Genomic DNA, 18,292 nt, shown 5'->3' on the forward strand with positions numbered 1-18,292 from the left:
AAAAAAAAAAAAAAAATTTACCCCTCTATGTGTAAGGATCCATACACAGAATAGGGAAACAACAATAAATGATCGTTATTCTATCCCAGGGTTTTGTATTGAACCACTTTGATCCAAGCTTTTGGAAGATTAGCATCAATAGACACTAGCACAGCGGTTTTCAGTGTTTCCTCTGTGGCTGACACCGTACACTCATTATCTTTTCAAACTCATTCTATACCTGGGTTCTGGTAGTAGTAACCCAGTTCTATTGACTTGAGTAGAAAAAGGGAGGTTATTAGCCAAAGTATCTGAAAAGTTCTGAGTCTGAGACTTGAAGCTTGTCGAGAGCTGAGGGCTCCAACCATGTCATGCAGAATATGTCTCTTGCCACCTCTTATCTCACTTCTCTCAATATCAGCTTGTAGTTATAGGTGGGCTCTTTCTATCTGGGGGGAGGAAGGTCCCGAGACACTTCAAGCTTTTGCCTTGCTTCAGAATGAGTGAACTTCATTTTCATAGTCTCAGCAAAAATCTTGGTGTTGGCCACATTCTATACCCAGAACCTACAATGGCCAACAGGAGGGTAGGCTCTGATTTGCTACACTGGGTCACACGCCTTTCTCTGGGCTTGGAAGGTGGGGTCAGCTCCATCAGAAATACATAGGTGTTTGGGGGAGAACATTTCTTGCAAGGAACACAAGGCCCTATTATCAAGAGAACAGGAAGTGGATGCAGGACATGTGCCATGCCAGATGTCCCCAACATCTGGGGAGGGCACTGCTATTTCAGAGGGAGTGCAGTGTTATGCCTCAGAGTAAGATCTTGGTGGCCAGACTGCCTGTGTTCATACCCCAACTCTGTCATTTAATATTTGTAGGAGCTTCAGAAAGTCACCCAACCTCTTCATTCTTTAGTTTCCTCAACTGTAACAACAGGAATGGTTATTGACTGTACCTCAGAGTGCTGTTGTAAAGGTTAAATGAGTTAATCCATGAAAGCATTTAGAGCAGTGCCTAACACAGAATAAGAGCTCATCCTCTTAACACATCCTGTGTGCATAGCATCCCCTAAGTTTATGCCGTGCTCAACTGATACAACTGTACTCAGAAGTCCTGCTTGATGAATGTGAACCACTGTCTTCCCTGTTTTTTGGCTGATGAAAACTGAAGCTCAGAGAGGCTGAGTAACCTTCTCAAGGTCACAGGCTCATAAATGGAGGAACTGGGACTGGAACCCAATTCTGCCTGACTGACCTTTGGTTCTACTTCTAACCACCATGCAATGTTATATGATATGAAATGTATCCCCTCGTGGAAGAGAATATTGAGATCATGCAACTTCCTCCTCCCTACCATTCTTTGATCACAGATGGTGTTTATGTCATCTTGTCCCTGCGTACTCCAGGCCTCAGGGTCCTTCAGCATCCTCTCACAATCCTGGAAGAGTCAGGGTCTCACCAAATATCTCCAAGCCGAAGCTTAGCAACACATAATTTATACATAAAGGGAAGCATGTTCCCACTGTAACATGGGTGTATACCCACGTCTCTCAAGGGACTAGTGAGGCACTGAAGGCCTGCACAGATGCCTGCCTCGCAGAATTTGAGCAAGTCTGGGGAAGGCTGGCTGATTTAATTAGCAAATGATAGACCGAACATGTGTGAGAGGAAGGTACTTTGTCTAGCTACTGAAGGTGTTTTGGTGCCTTGTATCCATGTACTTGTGCCGTTATTATGGCACAAATGTCACAAAAAGTAAAAATCGGAAGAGAAAGAGAAACACAGTGGACTTAAACTAAAATCACATCAGTTGTGGTGTCCAGTGGAACACAAGTTCTTTAGAGGCCATCTAATTTCCATCTCTCTCCTGACCGGGTCTGTGGCTGGAGCATACTATACACGGGACAACCTAAACCTCTCCCCACATATCACAGAGATCCAGGATGAACCCGAGAGGCCTTGCCTGGGGGCTTGTGATAGTGGCTCAGAGTGAAAGCTTGGAAGTGTCAGCTGTCATCTCCGGCCCTCATTGCCACCCTGGCTACTAGGACTGGAGGAACGGACATCAATTACTCTTCCTGAGAAATCACTTGTCCACTGGTCACCTGTCCCTTTCTGCTCTCCGACCGCTCTGCCTGCAGCTTCTCTGGGGAAAAGCATTTTCAAAATAGTGCTGGGCCAGTGTCGTGCCACTGAAGGATCTGATCTCAGTGCTAACGTGACTTGCCACTGACTTCATAAAAACATCCGTCAGACAGCCTCAATATGGAAATAATGTGCAGTGAGTTATCCTTATGCCAGGTCGTTCATAATGGAAAATCAGCCCGAGATGGCTCCGTATTTCTTCCCGCTCCCTAAAGTGCAATAAATTGAAACTTGCAAACTCGGCATGAAGATGGCCCACCCGGTGGAGGCCTCAGGCTGGGAAATTTCTGGTCTTGCCAATCTAGATCCTATTAAAATCTGCACCTGCTTGACTTGTAGGCCTGTGGGGGCAGTGACCTCCCTCCACCCATCCCAGCCAAGCAAAAGAGCCTAATATTCTTCCTTAAGCTTGCAGAGGTACAACTCATCCTGGCTCTGGGACTGGGCCCGTTCTTTTGGCCCCTGTTTCATTTTCTTCCTCTCTAAAATGGGGATCAAAATTGCCACTTCACAGGCTGTCCTGGGGTGAAAGAGGCTCACAACGGCATTGCTGACAACTACTGTCATCATTTTACCATGTTTTCTCAATGCCAGGTGCTGTGATAAGCACTTTGCTTGTTTTCATTCATTTTTCCTACAGTGATCCTATGATGGAATCATCCCCATTTTACAGAGCAGGAAACTGAGGCATAGCAAGGTTAAGTGACTTGCTGGAAAAGGCAGATTCCATCAGGTCTGGCTCCAGCGCCCAAGCTCTGAGTCACACACAGGATGAAATTGGCACTTTAGTATTGTTCATGTTGGTCTTTTTCCTCTCTCCTTTGGAATGAATTGTTCATCTCCAGAAGGCTCCAGGAATGATGTACGTTTCCTCAGATAATGCCATGCTACCACATTTATTGAAACTCTTGAGTTCTGTCATTCCGTAGACCCCTGCCTGGTCCGTGCTGACAGACACTGCCTGAACCGCTTCTGTTCTGGTGACCAAACCCCTGAGCTCTGCAACAGAGCTCTCCCTTTATGTTAATCCACTCTACTCATGGCCCAGGCTTCCCAGTGGGTGGCTTTCCATTGGGCTCAGGGGTGAGAGCTTGGCCTCCGGAGTTGGACCAAGCAGGCTATCCACTGACCAGCTATGTGACGGTGGATCCGTTGCTTTTCTTCTGGGCATCCCTGTTTTGTTTATCAAAGGGTCCTGACGCTGGTGCCTTTCTCCTATGCTTCTATGAAGCAAGACAGAGAAAGCACAGTGCCTAAAGGTGGTCCCCGAGCAACAATAGCAGCTGGGGCTGTTAATGCCAAAGCCACGGGGCCAAGATAATCCTATCTTCAGCTCAATGGGAGCTCAGAAGACCAGCAGCTGACTCCGTTGACTGCACTCTCTGCATTCATCTCTGCCTGGGGATAAGTCGTCCCTCTCCCTGCCTTTGCTAAGGAGAAAAGGGAAATAAAGGAGCATTTCTGGATCCTGCACCTTAGGCCATCCGTAAAGTGGGGATAAACATAGAGTATCCTTTCCCTGGTGGCTCTGAGGCCCATGGGACCATGCTAATGAAACCTCGGGTAAAGGAGGAGCTCAGTAGAACTGTATCGTCCTGCTCCGCTCTGCCTTGTTACCTTACTTACAACGGCTTTCTCTTGCTTCCTGGCTCCAGGCCGAGTTCCTCAGCTCGGCAGCAGGGCCCTGCATGAGGCCTTCCATCTCCACCGTTAGTTACGTGACATCATCTCCCTTGATGGCCCATCTGCTCCTGCCTGTCCAGACTTGTTGTTCTTTGCATGCCCCACTGTCCCAATCCTTTCATTTCTGTTTACTTCCACCCTTTGTACCCTGATTGGAGTATCTCCACCACCTCCTTCCTGGAGGATCGGAGCAGTGCCCCCACTGGTCACCCTATTTCTAATCCTGCCCCACTAAAGCTCACTTCCCCACAACAACCAGGACATCATGCCACTCACTATCTTAGAAACCATTCATGGCTTCCAGACAGACTGAAATACGATCTAAGCCTTACAGCCCAGCTCACAAGCCTCACTAAAGTGACCCCTGTGACCTCTTCAACCTCTCCTCTTCCCCTCCTCTCTCTGTACAGCTGTCTGGCCACACGAGGGGTGTCTCTGCTCCTCAGCTCTGTTCTCAAGTTGTCCATCACTGACCTCTTTCCCGCCCCTGCCTCAGGGCCTTTGCTCTTGCTACTGCCTCTGCCCAGCACACTCTTTCTCCTAAATCTGCACGTGGCATCTCCTGTGCATCTTTTAGGTCCTACATTAAATGCTTCTCCTTAGTCAGGCCTCTGACTTCCACTCAAATGCGGGGCCAGTTTTGCCTTGCTTGCCAGTAGGGGAGCCCTTCCACCCGCCTTTCAGCTATGCCACAGGTACTAGAGTCGCCTGCTGGGACATAAGTGTGTGCCTGACATCTCACCGCCTCTGGTGATTGTGCTCTAACAATGCCAATGCCCTTCCAGGCTTCACATCATTTTTCCCAGTGTGTCTCTATCCCTCCCAGCTGCCGAGGGAACTGGGCCACCAAGTCCTGTATCACTGACCCCTGTGCCGAGCTCAACTCTAGGAATACATTGTTCTCAGAGACTTGAAAAGGGGGTCTTACGGGTCATGGGCTGTCCCTCTCTGAGCCCTAAGTATTTTCCTTAGGTGATTTAGAAAAATTTTTTTTCTGTTTGGAAATCAAGGAGAAGTTGCTAATCACAGAACTCAGGTTTGTGCAGGGACATGGCTTTCTCTAATGCCACACGTCTGTCTTCTGGGGTTACTATACGTACCCGATTCCACCTATCTTGATGGCCTCACCTTGCTATGACAGAAGGCCTACTGTGTGCAGGAGGACAGAAGAATGAGAAAAAAAACGGGCAAGAAAGAGAAGCTTTATTTAAGCCAGAGTATCTTAGAATCAAGCCTTCAAGAATCCAGTGAAAGCTGTGGCTCCAGGAAAATGCTCTCATGCTCAGTATTTTGCTCACAGACCTTTTAAAAGGGGCTTCAGGCTGGGTATGGTGGCTCACACCCAGGGGCCCAGCACTTTGGAAGGCTGAGGTGGGAGGATCGCTTGAGGTTAGGAGTTTAAGACCAGACTGGACAAACATAGCCAGACCTCCTCTTTACAATTAAAAACCTAGCTGGGCATGTTGGCGGCTGTAGTCCCAGATACTTGGGAGGCTGAGGCAGGAGGATCACTTGAACCTAGGAATTTGAGGTTACAGCAAGCTATGACTGGCCCACTGTACTCTAGCCTGGGCAACAGAGCAAGATCCTGTCTCTAAAATAATAATAACAATAATAAGGGGGGCTTACAGGAGGCTTACCCATTTACCCCTGAACCCAATTTACAAAACTTCTACTTGGCAGGTTCCTATTGACCTTTGAGACATCTCTTCCAGGAAGCCTTCCTTTATTCCCATCCTGTGTTCCCACTGTCCCAGTGCCCCTCTCTTCCCTGTACTCTTCAGAGAGGTTGTCATTACCTATCCCTTTGTGTCACCTCTGGGAGGGCAGAGGTCAACTTGAGTGTTCACTGTACTCCCCATGCCTGGCACTGAGTGGCCAGCAGCAAGGATTTGCCACATGGGACTGGGAAACAGCTTCTGGTGCTGCAGCGGGGGTGGCCTAGCCTTATTTCATGGGGCAGTGCCAGTTACATTTTGAGTGGGCTTAGAACCTAGCTGCCTCAAATGCAAATGCATTCACTTCCCTCCAGGTGTGGGTTGATGAATAGCTGTGAAGACAAGAGGGTCGCCTGTAAATTATTCTGCTGCTAGAGAGGAGCTGGGGTGGGCTGGAGGGCTGGAGGGGAAGGACATTCAAGGAGGTTGCCTCACGAGACCCCTCTTCTCTTCTCCCCTCCCCTCCTGTCTCTTCATTATCTTCTCTTCTGCGCCTCCCGGCCTGGTCCAGCTGGAGCAGAGTGAAACCAAGTGTGAGGAGGCCTTGAAGACCCAGAAGGTGCTCACGGCGGACCTGGAGAGCATGCACAGTGAGCTGGAGGGCATGACCCGGAGCAAAAGCCTGGTACCTGTCCCTTCCTGCCTCTGTGGGGACCCACGCCAGCGCAGACCTCTGGGAGCTGGTGGGGGCCTACTGTGTGCTCAGCATTATGAGAGGGAGGAGGGTACTTGTTGTAAACCTACTACATGTCACCTTGGAGGTACAAGCATCCAGTGCATGCCTACTGGGTTAACAAGGGACAGGGCACTTATTGTAGACCTACTGGGTGCTTATTCCTCTGCATATACAGGCATTTTACTGTGTAACGAACATTCTAAAGATATAAAGGCATATATGAGGCTCAACTGTGTGCTACTGTCTACAACAGAAAACCTACTGTGGACCTAATGGGAGCTGAGTATTGTGAGGGTGCATCCTATAATAAGCCTATGATTTCCTCACCATCAGGAGCTCGCCACTCGGGTTCTCAGGTGTTTGTAGTGGTCCTCCTGTGCACTCATCACCGTGAGACAGAACTTGGTCCTAATTGTTGGGCGACTGCAAGTTTATTCTAGTAAGAGCAGACAGGGGCGTCTCCCATGGGTCCACTGAGGCTCACTCCTATAAGGAGATAAATCCATTTATTCTAGAACTACTGTGTGCTCATCACTGAATGTGGGGACAAATGGACATACATTATGCACTTATTGTTTTGGTGGGAATTGGGTGTGAGTTTCTAAGTCCTGTGTCTGGGCATATAGGGCTGGCTTATATTTATCCTCAATGTGTAAAATCCTAAATTTTAGGGATAGTTTTATAGGAAAATACTGCCTTAAGATCCCTATTTGCCTTTCTGTCCCTTATTTATTTGCACCAAATTAAGAGGAACTTTCTCAGAAGCGTTCACATAGGCACACATACATGCACATGTGCACTTACATGCGGATGAACAGACACATTCACACACAATCACTAGACACACATACAGAATAATGCCCTCATAGGTAAAAGGGACATCCAAACTTACACATCCATCTAATATGCGTTTACTATTATGTGCCAGACCTGATGCTTAATGCTGGAGGTGTACGTGGTACCTGGGAACAGAATATATATATATACACACACACACACACACATATGTATGTATACATATATACATACACACACACACATATATATCCCATGAACATTTAAAATGTGCATACATAGATTCCCAGGTGACTTACACAGACATAAATCTATTCATACTTGATTGTACCCAAAAGGCCAAGAAGTGATTAGATATATGTACACATTTCCAGCATTCACATTCATATGCACTCCCCGTACACATACACTCACACACACACAACTCCAAGGTGTTATATCCACCCATGCTTTGAACCCATAGCCAGCCATAAACACCCACAGGAAAGCTTCCCTTTGCCCCTTGCCAGGCACTTGGCTGCCCATCTCCACCCTCCAATCTCACTCTGACCATGGGCCTGCCTTCTGCCAGGTGGATGAGCAGCTGTACCGGCTGCAGTTGGAGAAAGCAGACCTCCTGAAGCGCATTGATGAGGACCAGGATGACCTGAACGAGCTGATGCAGAAGCACAAGGACCTCATTGCACAGGTAATGAACTAGCCTTGGTGGATGAAGTTCAAGCACTGGGAACAGAGATTGAGCAGGGGATGTTGCAAAGGTGATGTCATTGGTCTTAGGATCTTGGAGAGATGAATAGCACAGAAAGAGATTGGAATTGTGAATTTCATGTGGCCCTAAGGGAAGAGAATGTCACCTTGAGATGGTGTGTGCATCTCTGGAAGACATCTCCACCAAGAAAGATTTTGATTTATTCATATGTCTGTCTCTCCATCCATCACCCATGTTCATCAATCTACCCATACCCTTATCCATCCTTTTATCCACCCACCTACCCACTCATCCATCTACCTGCCCATCAACTCGTCCATCCATCCATCCATCTATCCTTCCTATTCATTCACTTATCTATCCATTCATTTATTCATCCATGTATTCATTCATCCATCTATCTACTCTATTAATTCACTCATCTATCCATTCACTTATTCATCCATCCATCCATCCATCCATCCATCCATCCATCCATCCATCCATCTTTCCACCCACTTCACCATTTATCCACTCATGCACCTATCCAACCATCCATCCTGCCATCTATCCATCTATCAATCTATCGATCTAGTTACAATTCACTGAGCACTAGCTGTTTGTTAGGCATTGCTGAGAAATGCCACCTGAGCACTCATGGTTTAGTGGGCTGGCCAGACTTTATCACATATTCAGCCAGAACAGAGGGGAGACTTGCAAACTGATCCCAAGAGTCCAGAAGCAAAATGAACACAGTTCATTTTGGAAAAGCCTGGAAGTTCTAGAAAGCCTGAATGAGGTTGAGAGTCAGGGAAGACTTCCCTGAGGAGCTTCCACTTGGATGGAGATCTGAACAAGGAGCAAAAGTCAATTAAAATGGAGTGAGACAGTTGGTATTGGGGAGTGTGTTCCAAGAAGAGGAAACAGCACATGCAAAGGGCCTGTGGTGGTGCATTCGAGAGACTAAAAGGAGACCAGTGAGGGGAACATGGTACGTGATGAGCTCAGCAAGGCTGGGAGAAGAGGATCACTCAGATCAAGGTCTTAGGGGTTAAAGAAAATCACTGGCAAGTTTTTTTAGGGGCAAGAGCAGTTGGAAAGGACCAGGGAACACACTGTCTCAGACTGTCAGCTCCACAATGGAAGGGCTCACTTCTGCCTTGTTCAGTGATATATCCAGAGCCAACAAGAGCAACTGGCCTGAAGTAAGTGCCCAGTAAATAGCTGTTGAATAAATAAAAGCTGCCCCTGTCCCAGAGGATGACAACTCCAACACCACAGTGAAGAGGATTTGAGGGCAGGCTAGATGACTCAGGAGACATTGAAGGCATGATGGCATCATGGGCAAAACAGGGCACTGGGGCAGAGCTGAGGTGTGTGATGAGTAATTCCTGGGATCTACACAACTGGGGAGAACATCCCTTTCCAGAAGTAATGAATATCTTCCTTGCATTGTTTCCCCAGAGGAGATCCAGGGTGAAATGCCTTGCAGGCTCCAAATGCATCAGACAGAGATTTGATCTGATGTAATTTTTGCTAAACAAAGAATAATAACAAAAACAATCAACTATATCATCAGCATTAGAACCACCACCACAAAAATAGCCTATGCCATCTTCTGCACTTGTAAATCACACTTATTTTTGTCCAAAATGGAGTATCTGTTGTTCAATTACAAAACCATTATATGCATGTAAGTCCATTTTAAATCATTTTAATAATAAAGACATTGGAAATAGAAAGTGAGGAGGCTCTCCTACCCAGAATCTCTCTCCAGATCATCTCCACAGTTGGTCGATTCTACTTATTTATAAAGCCTTTACTGTCCGCTGCTCCATTTAACTTCTGAACAGACTCTATGTAGAGGGCTAAGCAGAGACTATCGTCTCATTTTAAAGGTGAAGTGATTGAGGTGCAGAGAAGTCCTTGGCTTACCACAGCCACATCTAGGTCTAGACTCTCAGGTACCCGACATCAGCATAGTTCTCCTCCCTGGTAACCTGGTTCTAGTACCATGGCTAGCCCGTTTCTGTCTGGGCTCTCAAGGGTGTGTGACAAGGTGCTGGACAACTGACCAAAGCCATAGGCTTATATAATGGAGTGACTCAGCAAACACTGAGATGAAAGATGTTGGGGAGGATGTGAGAGGTAACTTTTGGGAAACAGCTATTACCATCGAAGCTCTGAGAGACACAGACATCTGTAGGTTGGGGAAGAAGGGATTTTCAGGGGTGGTTTCCCAGAAAAGCTTGCAGGCTCAGAGTGACTTTTTTTTTTTTGTCTCACCAGTCTTCTGCTGACATTGGGCAGATCCAGGAACTGCAGCTGCAGCTGGAGGAAGCCAAGAAGGAGAAGCACAAGCTTCAGGAGCAAGTATGTGCTCAAAGCCATCATGTTCTGGGGGAGGGAGAGAAGACTTCCCTCTGGAGACATATCGGCTCCTGGATACTGTCATTCATCCATATACCATTCATTTATTCCCATACTTACTAACTCCAGTTGGGTGCCAGGAATTGAGAACAATCCCTGGAGACAGACGGACAGACACTCACTCATTGCCCACTCTTGCCTCTTGTCCATTCTACATCCAGTCATACCCCAGGCAATGCAAACTATTCAGTGTAGAGTTTTCTCCCCCTTCGCCCCAGCAATGGCTTCAAGGAACTGGGGGTGATCTGTGTAAGACAGGATCAAGGTCCTTTGTGAAATCTTCCTGTGAAGTCTTCATTCCTCCAAACATCCCAGGCTTTCCATGGTTATCTGGTGGGTTATTATGATCCATGGAATTCTCAAAGCTCTTCTAGATCTGTTACATGTGCCTGCCTGAAGTGACTCTTAGGGAGACCAGGTCTCAAGCAAATGTCCATGGGCCCTGAGTGAAAACCGCACAACAAAAGCAACAGCAGTGGCCATTTGCTGGGTGCTCATTACATACCAGGCACTCATCTCCTTTAATCCTCACAAGGAAAAGGTAGAGAGTGAGGATCAAGGAAGAAAACTGGCTTGCCCGGGCTCATTCGGCTGGAAACCCACCCCTTGCCTACACTTTTTGATGATGCAAGTGGTTGCCCATGAACTAGCTTTGCTGCCTTTTTGTAGCATGGAAGGAGGGAAGGAGAGCACTGATTAGAAGTCTGGAGATGCAGGAGCAAGGTCCGGTGTGAGGGTCCAGTGCAGGTCCTCAGGTTGAGACCTGAAGGTTCTTGCTTGTGCAGACATCTGCCATGTGGCACCTGAGTAGAGAAGGAGGCTGTGTGAATGAGCACCCTCGACCCCACCCTGCATGCATCTCTGTCCTGGGATTCAGGGCCAACAGGCCGCCAATGGAGCTCTCGGTGTGCCCCCAGCTACAGGTGGCTCAGATGCGCATCGAGTATCTGGAGCAGTCCACTGTGGATCGAGCCATCGTCAGCAGGCAGGAGGCGATCATCTGTGACCTGGAGAACAGGACGGAGTTCCAGAGAGTGCAGATTAAGAGATTTGAGGTACTTAGTGACATGTAAGCACTGCTCAGGCCTAGAGCAGTGGAGCTGTTGTGTGAACTCTGTCCGTCCTCCCAGCACCTGTCTGTCTACTCACAGGCCTTTATCTGGATGTATGTGACTCACCCATCTCCCATCCAAATGCCCTCCCTCCCCTCTATACCATCACGCCAGCCCTCAGTCCACCTGTCCATTTACCTGTCCGTCTCATGCATCCCTGTCTGCATCCATCCATCCCCCTTCCATGTGACATTTTCCCTTCTCCCTTCACTTTCTTCTCCTCCTCTATTTCTTTTTCCTTCAGACCTCCATCCTTCTGCCTTCCTGCCCCTCTTTTATGCATTGATCTGATTCCTCTAATCTTTACCTACCTCTTCAACGATTTATGTGCCCAACACTCATTTTGTTTTTTCTTTTCTTTCTTTTTTTTTCTTTTGAGACAATCTAACTCTTGTCACCTTGGGCAGAGTGTTGTGGTGTCACAGCTCACAGCAACTTCAAATTCAGGCTCAAGTGATCCTCTTGCCTCAGCCTCCTGAGTAGCTGGGATATATAGGCACCCATCACAACACCTGGCTAGTTTTTTCTATTTTTAGTAGAGACAGGGTGTTGCTTGTGCTCAGGCTGGTCTTGAACTCCGGAGCTCAAGCAATTCACCTGCCTTCCCTGAGTGCTAGGATTACAGGCATGAGCCACTGTGCCTGCCCCCAACACTCAGTTTGAACAGAAGTTTGTTTTTCACCTCGTGTGTGCTAAGCCTTGATTTAGGTACATGGAAGGCAGCTATGGCACTCAGATGTGCTTTTCAGGAGCGTAGAGCCTTGTAAGAGATGGGGGTTAAGATTTGTACGTGAGGCTCCCCGCCTGTGGCTCAAGTGGCTAAGGCGCCAGCCACATACACCTAAGGTGGTGGGTTCGAATCCCCAGCCCTGGCCCGCCAAACAACAATAATGGCTGCAACCAAAAAATAGCCGGGCGTTGTGGTGGGCACCTGTGGTCCCAGCTACTTGGGAGGCTGAGGCAGGAGACTCGCTTGAGCCCAGGAGTTGGAGATTGCTGTGAGCAGTGAAGCCATGGCACTCTACCCAGGGGGACAGCTTGAGACTGTCTCAAAAAAAAAAAAAAAGAAAAAAAAAAGATTTGTACGTGAATGTCCATGATTTGGAGAGAAGCCTGTGAGTTTTGGAGGACAGACATCCTGTCAAGGCTGGGAGGCTTCCAGGAGGAGGTAGCATTAATGCTGGACCTTGGATGGGCTGGGGTGGGGTTCAGGGATTGTATTTGCATCACCCTAAAGCTAAGAGAACAGGTTAACCTTCAGCTCTGTAGGTTAATGAAGTGGGACTTCTACAGTAGACAACACTTTTGCCCAAAACCATTTAGATCAGATGCTCCACTTGGTGTTTGATACATCCCAGTGGAAAAGGTAGGATAGAACTCATCTAATGAGTGAGAAGATGACCTCAGAGAGGTCTGGTGGCTTACTCAAGATAAAGGCAAGTAGTGTCAAGGCTAAGGTATATTGGCACCACACCTGACCTTCATTCCATCCTGGCTACAAGTTCCAATTTCTCTGTAGGCAGGATGCTTCACCACAGTGGTGACAAACAGCACACACAGATAATGGGAAGCTGCTTCTACATTCTGAGACATTTTCTCCTAATCTCCCAAGGGCGTTTGGTCTCCGATAAGGCTGCTCTGGATGAAGAACAGAGAGAAATTCTTTGCCTTGACCTTCAGTGGTTCTCAGGATTGCTCAAGGGACCCCTCAAGGCATGATTTCCAGGGAACTTGAGATCTACAATGTTTTAAATCATTAAGTACATAATGTTAGGCTATATCACCTGCCAATTTCTACTTGATTCTAGTGTAGTCAAATGATAGCAGAGAAGAAAAGAAAATTATGGCAGAAAAACTTTAAAATGAAAAATTCTGTCTCCAAGTTTGTTCTTCTCTTCTGCCACTATTATCCAAGTTTAGTAGAATCCTGAGAGGAGTACCTTAAGGACATAGTTTGAGAACTACTCTTCCTCTTTAGACACCCCCCCACCCCACCCCCGCTGCTCCTTGAAATTGTTGCTGAACTTCATTTGAAAGGCAAAGGAGAACTGAATAATAAAGTTTTCCTTTTAAGCTATTATTCAATGTCTGATCTGGAGTCTGTTTTTCCTCTTGTCTGTAACTGCAGAAAAGGGGCTCAGCAAGGACCTGAAATATTCATGTGGGCTCCGTCTTGTGTCAACACTAGAGTATTTGCCCATCAGGATCGATTGGTTCCAGGCTTGTTGGCCAACTGATGAATTCCGTGGATGGGCCCTTGGGTTTGTTTTCTGTAGCACTCCTGATGCCCAGAGCTCTTTTCTCTCTATTGTTTCATTGTGTCCTGGATCCTCCCACTTTTAACTCCCCAGAAAAGGAAAAAAAGCCATAAAGTATTGAGTATTAGGGCTGAGGCTCATGAGAGATTATGGGATCAAAAACTCTCATTTTATAAATTAGGAAACTGAAGCCCGTGTTGGGGAAGGGTTTTTGCTCCCAGCACAGTTATCTGTACACCCCTGCAACACTCCCTTCCCACTGCAAACCTTGAGACGTATAGGGGATAGAGGCTGCTATCAATATTAATAATTCCCAACCCTTATCCAGCACATTCTATACGCCAGGCCCTGAGCTCAGCCTCCAGCATAGCAATGCAGTAGATCTGATAGCATTTTGTGCATGCAGGTACTAACATCATCCCTGTTTTTCAGAGAGGCTCCATAACTGGCCCAAGGTCACACAGCCAGGGAGAGGCAGAGGTGTAATCAGAACTTAGAGCATCACCAATATGCTCCACTGCCTCTCAGAACACCAGTTATCATTTGCCACGTTTTAAAACTAAATTCCTCCTTCTTTTTTGTAGCAGACATTGGGATTCTTATCCCAGTGACTTTATTAAACCGGCAAGAGGTTCAGCAAAGGATTTATCTCCCTGAGGCCTCCGGCTTCATGCCCTTGGCCTCTAATTAAAGGGGTGGTGTGCTCTCTGCCCCTCCCAGGTCCTGGTGATCCGACTTAGGGACAGCCTGATCAAGATGGGCGAGGAGCTGTCACAGGCAGCGGCATCTGAGTCCCAGCAAAGGGAGAACAGCCAGTATTACCAGCGGCGCTTGGAGGAGCTGAAGGCGGATATGGAAGAACTGGCGCAAAGGGAGGAGGAGGCCAGCAGGCGGTGCATGGAGATGGTGAGTCCTGCCCCCATGCGGGCCCTGGTGTGATTGAGGGTCTGGGATGGGGGTAGATAGCCCTCCTTTGTAGGGTTTAGGAAGGCTTTGTAATGAGAGAGAGACTCACGGGCTTGTGTCCTGGGCCTTTGGGGTGTGCAGAAAGCAGGTGGAAACCAGAAACAGGATGGGCTGAGAGACGGCGCTATCATTGGCTGCAAAGCCCTGGGGGTGGAGCCAATGTGAGCCAATGGCACTCAGGCCGCTGAGTGACCGCTGAGCCTGATTAGATCTCAGACACTAGACTTTGGTTTTCTGCTTCCCACGTTCAACTCCAACGCAGAGCAGCCTCATGCAAACAGCTGGGAACAAACGTGTATTAGCTGTCTTTCATTGGGTTTTAGCATCCATAATATCATGTAACCTCACAACCCCGAAAAGTCAGACTTCTCACCTCCATTTTACAGAGGAGGAAACAGCCTTTAAAGAGGGGGGATAACTAGTGTAAAGCCACATCTAGTAAATATAGAGCTATTTCTGGGCTATTAATATCAACCACAAAAAAGTAAAAATGGTAATACCAGCCACTGTGTTTGAAGCGTTTGCTGTGTGCCAGGTTCTGAATGAAACATTTCTCATTTAAATCTTCATATTAGAACTGGGAGGTAGGTGCTGTTCTGATTGTCCATAATACTGATGGGGAAACTGAGGCACGGGGACATCAACCTGCCATACTGAGACTCAGAGTGGTATGGACATTTGCCCAAGGTCACATGAGTAAAAATTCAAACCCAGGGCTTCCCAACAGTGGAGTCTCTGCTTTGAATCACTAATCCATACCTTGCCCCTAGTGCAGTCCAAGAAACAGTTTTAAATTTGTTTTCTGTCTAATGGAAAGGTTTTGTCATCATTCAATGTCTTGTTCTATGAGCAGATTCCTGCAGGAGTCACAGAGCATCTGAGCGTGCCTGCTCTGGCTTCTTCCCATGGGGCCAGACATCCCCAAGGCTCCAGACTTCTGATTCTGTGACCTAGGAGGGCAGCTGGTCCTTTGCCTACCACCACGCAGCCTTCCAGAGAAAGCCCACCACAGGCTAAGGCTTGGCTCAGAGGTCTCTAAATTATAATCGTTTTCTCCTTGCCTCCCTGTCCATTCTGGTGTTGTGACAGGTCTCACCAACTTGTCCTCCCACAGCAAATATATTTCTCAGGCCACTGTCTCCCACAGCCAGTGTCACCCCTGTCAGCTTTGCCCTTGACAAGCCGGCTGCCTGGCTCCTCTGTGTGGGGCAAGGTGAGCCACCACAGAGACACGGAGGTTCCCAGACAGAGTCCAGGCACCCTGACTGGCAGTCGCTCCACCCCTCATGGTGCTGCGAGAGAAATGCACTGTTCTCAGTTGACAGGAGAACTTCCGCGCTAACCAGCCCCGCTTCTGATGCAGCCAGATCCCCTCCTCCACCCCCTCCAGATCTGGCTGGGAGGAGAAAACGTTCCTAGCCTCTCTCTTCTGATGTCTTCTTTAACTGGCCAGACACTCAGGCCTTCCAGTCAGGTCAACTATGACTTTCTCCTTCTCTCCCTTGCTCTCCTTTCTCTAGCTTTGCTCTCCCCTCTCTCTGCTCCTCCCTATTTTCTCACGTTCTTTTCCCACTCTCTATTCCCAGGACCATATTCCTATCATTAAAGGCCCCCCCCAAATACTGAAAAGATTATAGTGTATCCCCCATCTATGAACAAAAATTAAAAATAACACAAAGGTTGCATGTATGCTGACATTAGATGTGCATTTCTGATTGCAAGATTCTAGATAAGTTTATCAAGGCTGAACTTTCTATTTTTTTATTGCAGAGAGTTAATAGGTAGAAGTATTAGTTTTGAACAATTGCTGTAACAAACAACCTCAAACTATGTGGCTTAAAACAAAAGACATGTATCCTCTCATAATTCTGGAGGCCAAAAGTCTAAAACCAAGGTGTTGGCAAGGCCATGCTTCCTCTGAAAGCTCTAGGGGAAAAGAATTTATTGCCTCTTCCAGCTTCCAATGGCTCTGGACATTCCTTGGCTCATGGCTGCATCCATTTCCACAGGGTCTTCTGCTTTGTGAAGGCATGTCTCAAATGTCCCACTATCTATTTCTTATGAGGACAATGAAAATTACATTTGTGACTCACCCTAAATTCAAGTTGATCCCATCTCAAGATCCTTACGTTAATCATATCTACAAAGACCCTTTTTCCAAATAAGACCACATTCACAGATTCAAGGTAGACAAATCTCTCAGGAGGCCTCCTACTATAAAAGGATGACATTGCTCTTCCTTGGCTGGTGTTCTGAAGTCATCCAAAATGCCCTGTTGTTTCCTCTGTGATTCTGTGGGAGAGAAAAGGCTAGTAGCCTCTTCCTAGTAGTCTATGTCCCCAAAACTCACCAACCTATTTGTCTGCAAGTGTATCCCTTGCCTTTGGGCCCTGGGAAATTTCCACTAAAAGAAGAGAGGATGTCATACTTTCTTGTCCCACTCATTTATTCATTTGACACGTATCTACTTAATACCAATCATGGACATGGCACAGGCACAGGTACCGGTAAGAAGGGACGAGGAATCCTTAGGTCCCTATTGTGCTGACACTTAAATGTGGATAAAACAGCCAGTGGAAGAGTTAAGTGTTCACTGTCATTTCAAGTTGGGTCTTGTTTCGGAGGCCCCTCCTATTGGGGTGGTGTCCTGGTACATTTCCAGGCTTCTAACCATAGGTCCTCATCCCACCTGTCCACATCCAAGCCACCAATTTGCATTCCCCCATCTCATTTCTATAGGACCAGGGGCAGATTCTCTGTCATTTTTTCCCCCTAAACTGCAACAAACCCTGCAAGGAAGCCAGAGCTCTGGTTCTTTCATTCATGCAGTATGTATCTGTAATTTTTACTATGGATAAGCCCTATGCCGAGTGCTTGGGACTTGGTTTGGAAGAAGACATGCCCTTGACCTTGCAGAGCTCATGCGTGGAAATATATAGCTGCATGGGAAAATATAGCTAAGGCCATGGCTAGTGTATTTCATACAGGTATGGAGTTTCCTCCTTAATAAGAGCTCAGAGCTTTCTCAGGCAAAATAAGAGATCATGCCCTGTGATGTGAGCTATTCTTAGAAAACCACCAAATCTCTCTCCCATGCCCACTGTTCACCACCACAAATCCATTTCTTAGAGTGGAACATTGCCTTCTTTGTCTTCCATTTTAAAAATTAAAAGCTCTGGGAAAGAGATAGAATGAATTTCCTAACTCCACATTCCAAACATTCATTCATTCATTTATTCATTCCTTCAACAAACGTTTATTGCATTGTTTTATGCTCAGCCTCCTTGTCTGCAAAGATGCTGTCTTCTTTAACACTTAACATCAACCCCAGCAGGTGGAGAATGTGGCGGGCAGGGGTATGAGATTGCCTAGGGCTGCTGGTTCAGGACGGCAGAGCTGAGATCAGCATTCTTGTGCATTCCATACTGAAGCTATCACCTGAACTCCCCACTGCTTTTTCAACCCCTCAAAACCAAAAATTCCTTTTTGCTGTGGGAGACCAAGAAAAGGATCCAGGGCCCAAGTGAGAAGCAAGTAGGATGTTGATGGATCTCCTGTCTGAATTCCTTTCCGCCTGTCCCCAGCCTATAACATTTGTCACTGTTGGTGTTGGTTTAAAGGGTTGCGAGTTGTTGCATGTGAATGATTTATACCCCCAGCTGACTCACCAGCACATCCAGATCAGGATCAATTACCCTGCCGATGGAACTTCTCTTCCAGAGAAAAAGATAAATGAAGTTTTGCCATTAATTTTAGTAAATGTACTATTCCTGGAGACTCCAGAAGCCATTATGGAGAAAAGAATATTCTGGCTCTAAATCATTCAAGTCCCCTTGTCATT

General features: G+C 47.1%; 1 protein-coding gene across 4 annotated transcripts in view; it reads left to right on the forward strand.

Annotated features, from left to right (window-relative positions):
- The window catches only part of MYO18B (myosin XVIIIB), a 262,880-nt gene that overhangs the window by 180,320 nt on the left and 64,268 nt on the right, over window positions 1–18,292 (forward strand). For all 4 annotated transcript variants that reach the window (XM_023513322.1, XM_023513320.1, XM_023513324.1 and 1 more), the window contains 5 exons: window positions 6,038–6,151; window positions 7,569–7,685; window positions 9,975–10,058; window positions 11,033–11,170; window positions 14,206–14,391. In XM_023513322.1, coding sequence (XP_023369090.1) covers window positions 6,038–6,151; window positions 7,569–7,685; window positions 9,975–10,058; window positions 11,033–11,170; window positions 14,206–14,391 — 639 coding nt within the window. The remainder of the gene's footprint in view (window positions 1–6,037; window positions 6,152–7,568; window positions 7,686–9,974; window positions 10,059–11,032; window positions 11,171–14,205; window positions 14,392–18,292) is intronic.

Source organism: Otolemur garnettii, unplaced genomic scaffold, assembly GCF_000181295.1.
Source record: "Otolemur garnettii isolate 467f Iridium unplaced genomic scaffold, OtoGar3 scaffold00038, whole genome shotgun sequence".
NCBI classification, from domain to species: domain Eukaryota; kingdom Metazoa; phylum Chordata; class Mammalia; order Primates; family Galagidae; genus Otolemur; species Otolemur garnettii.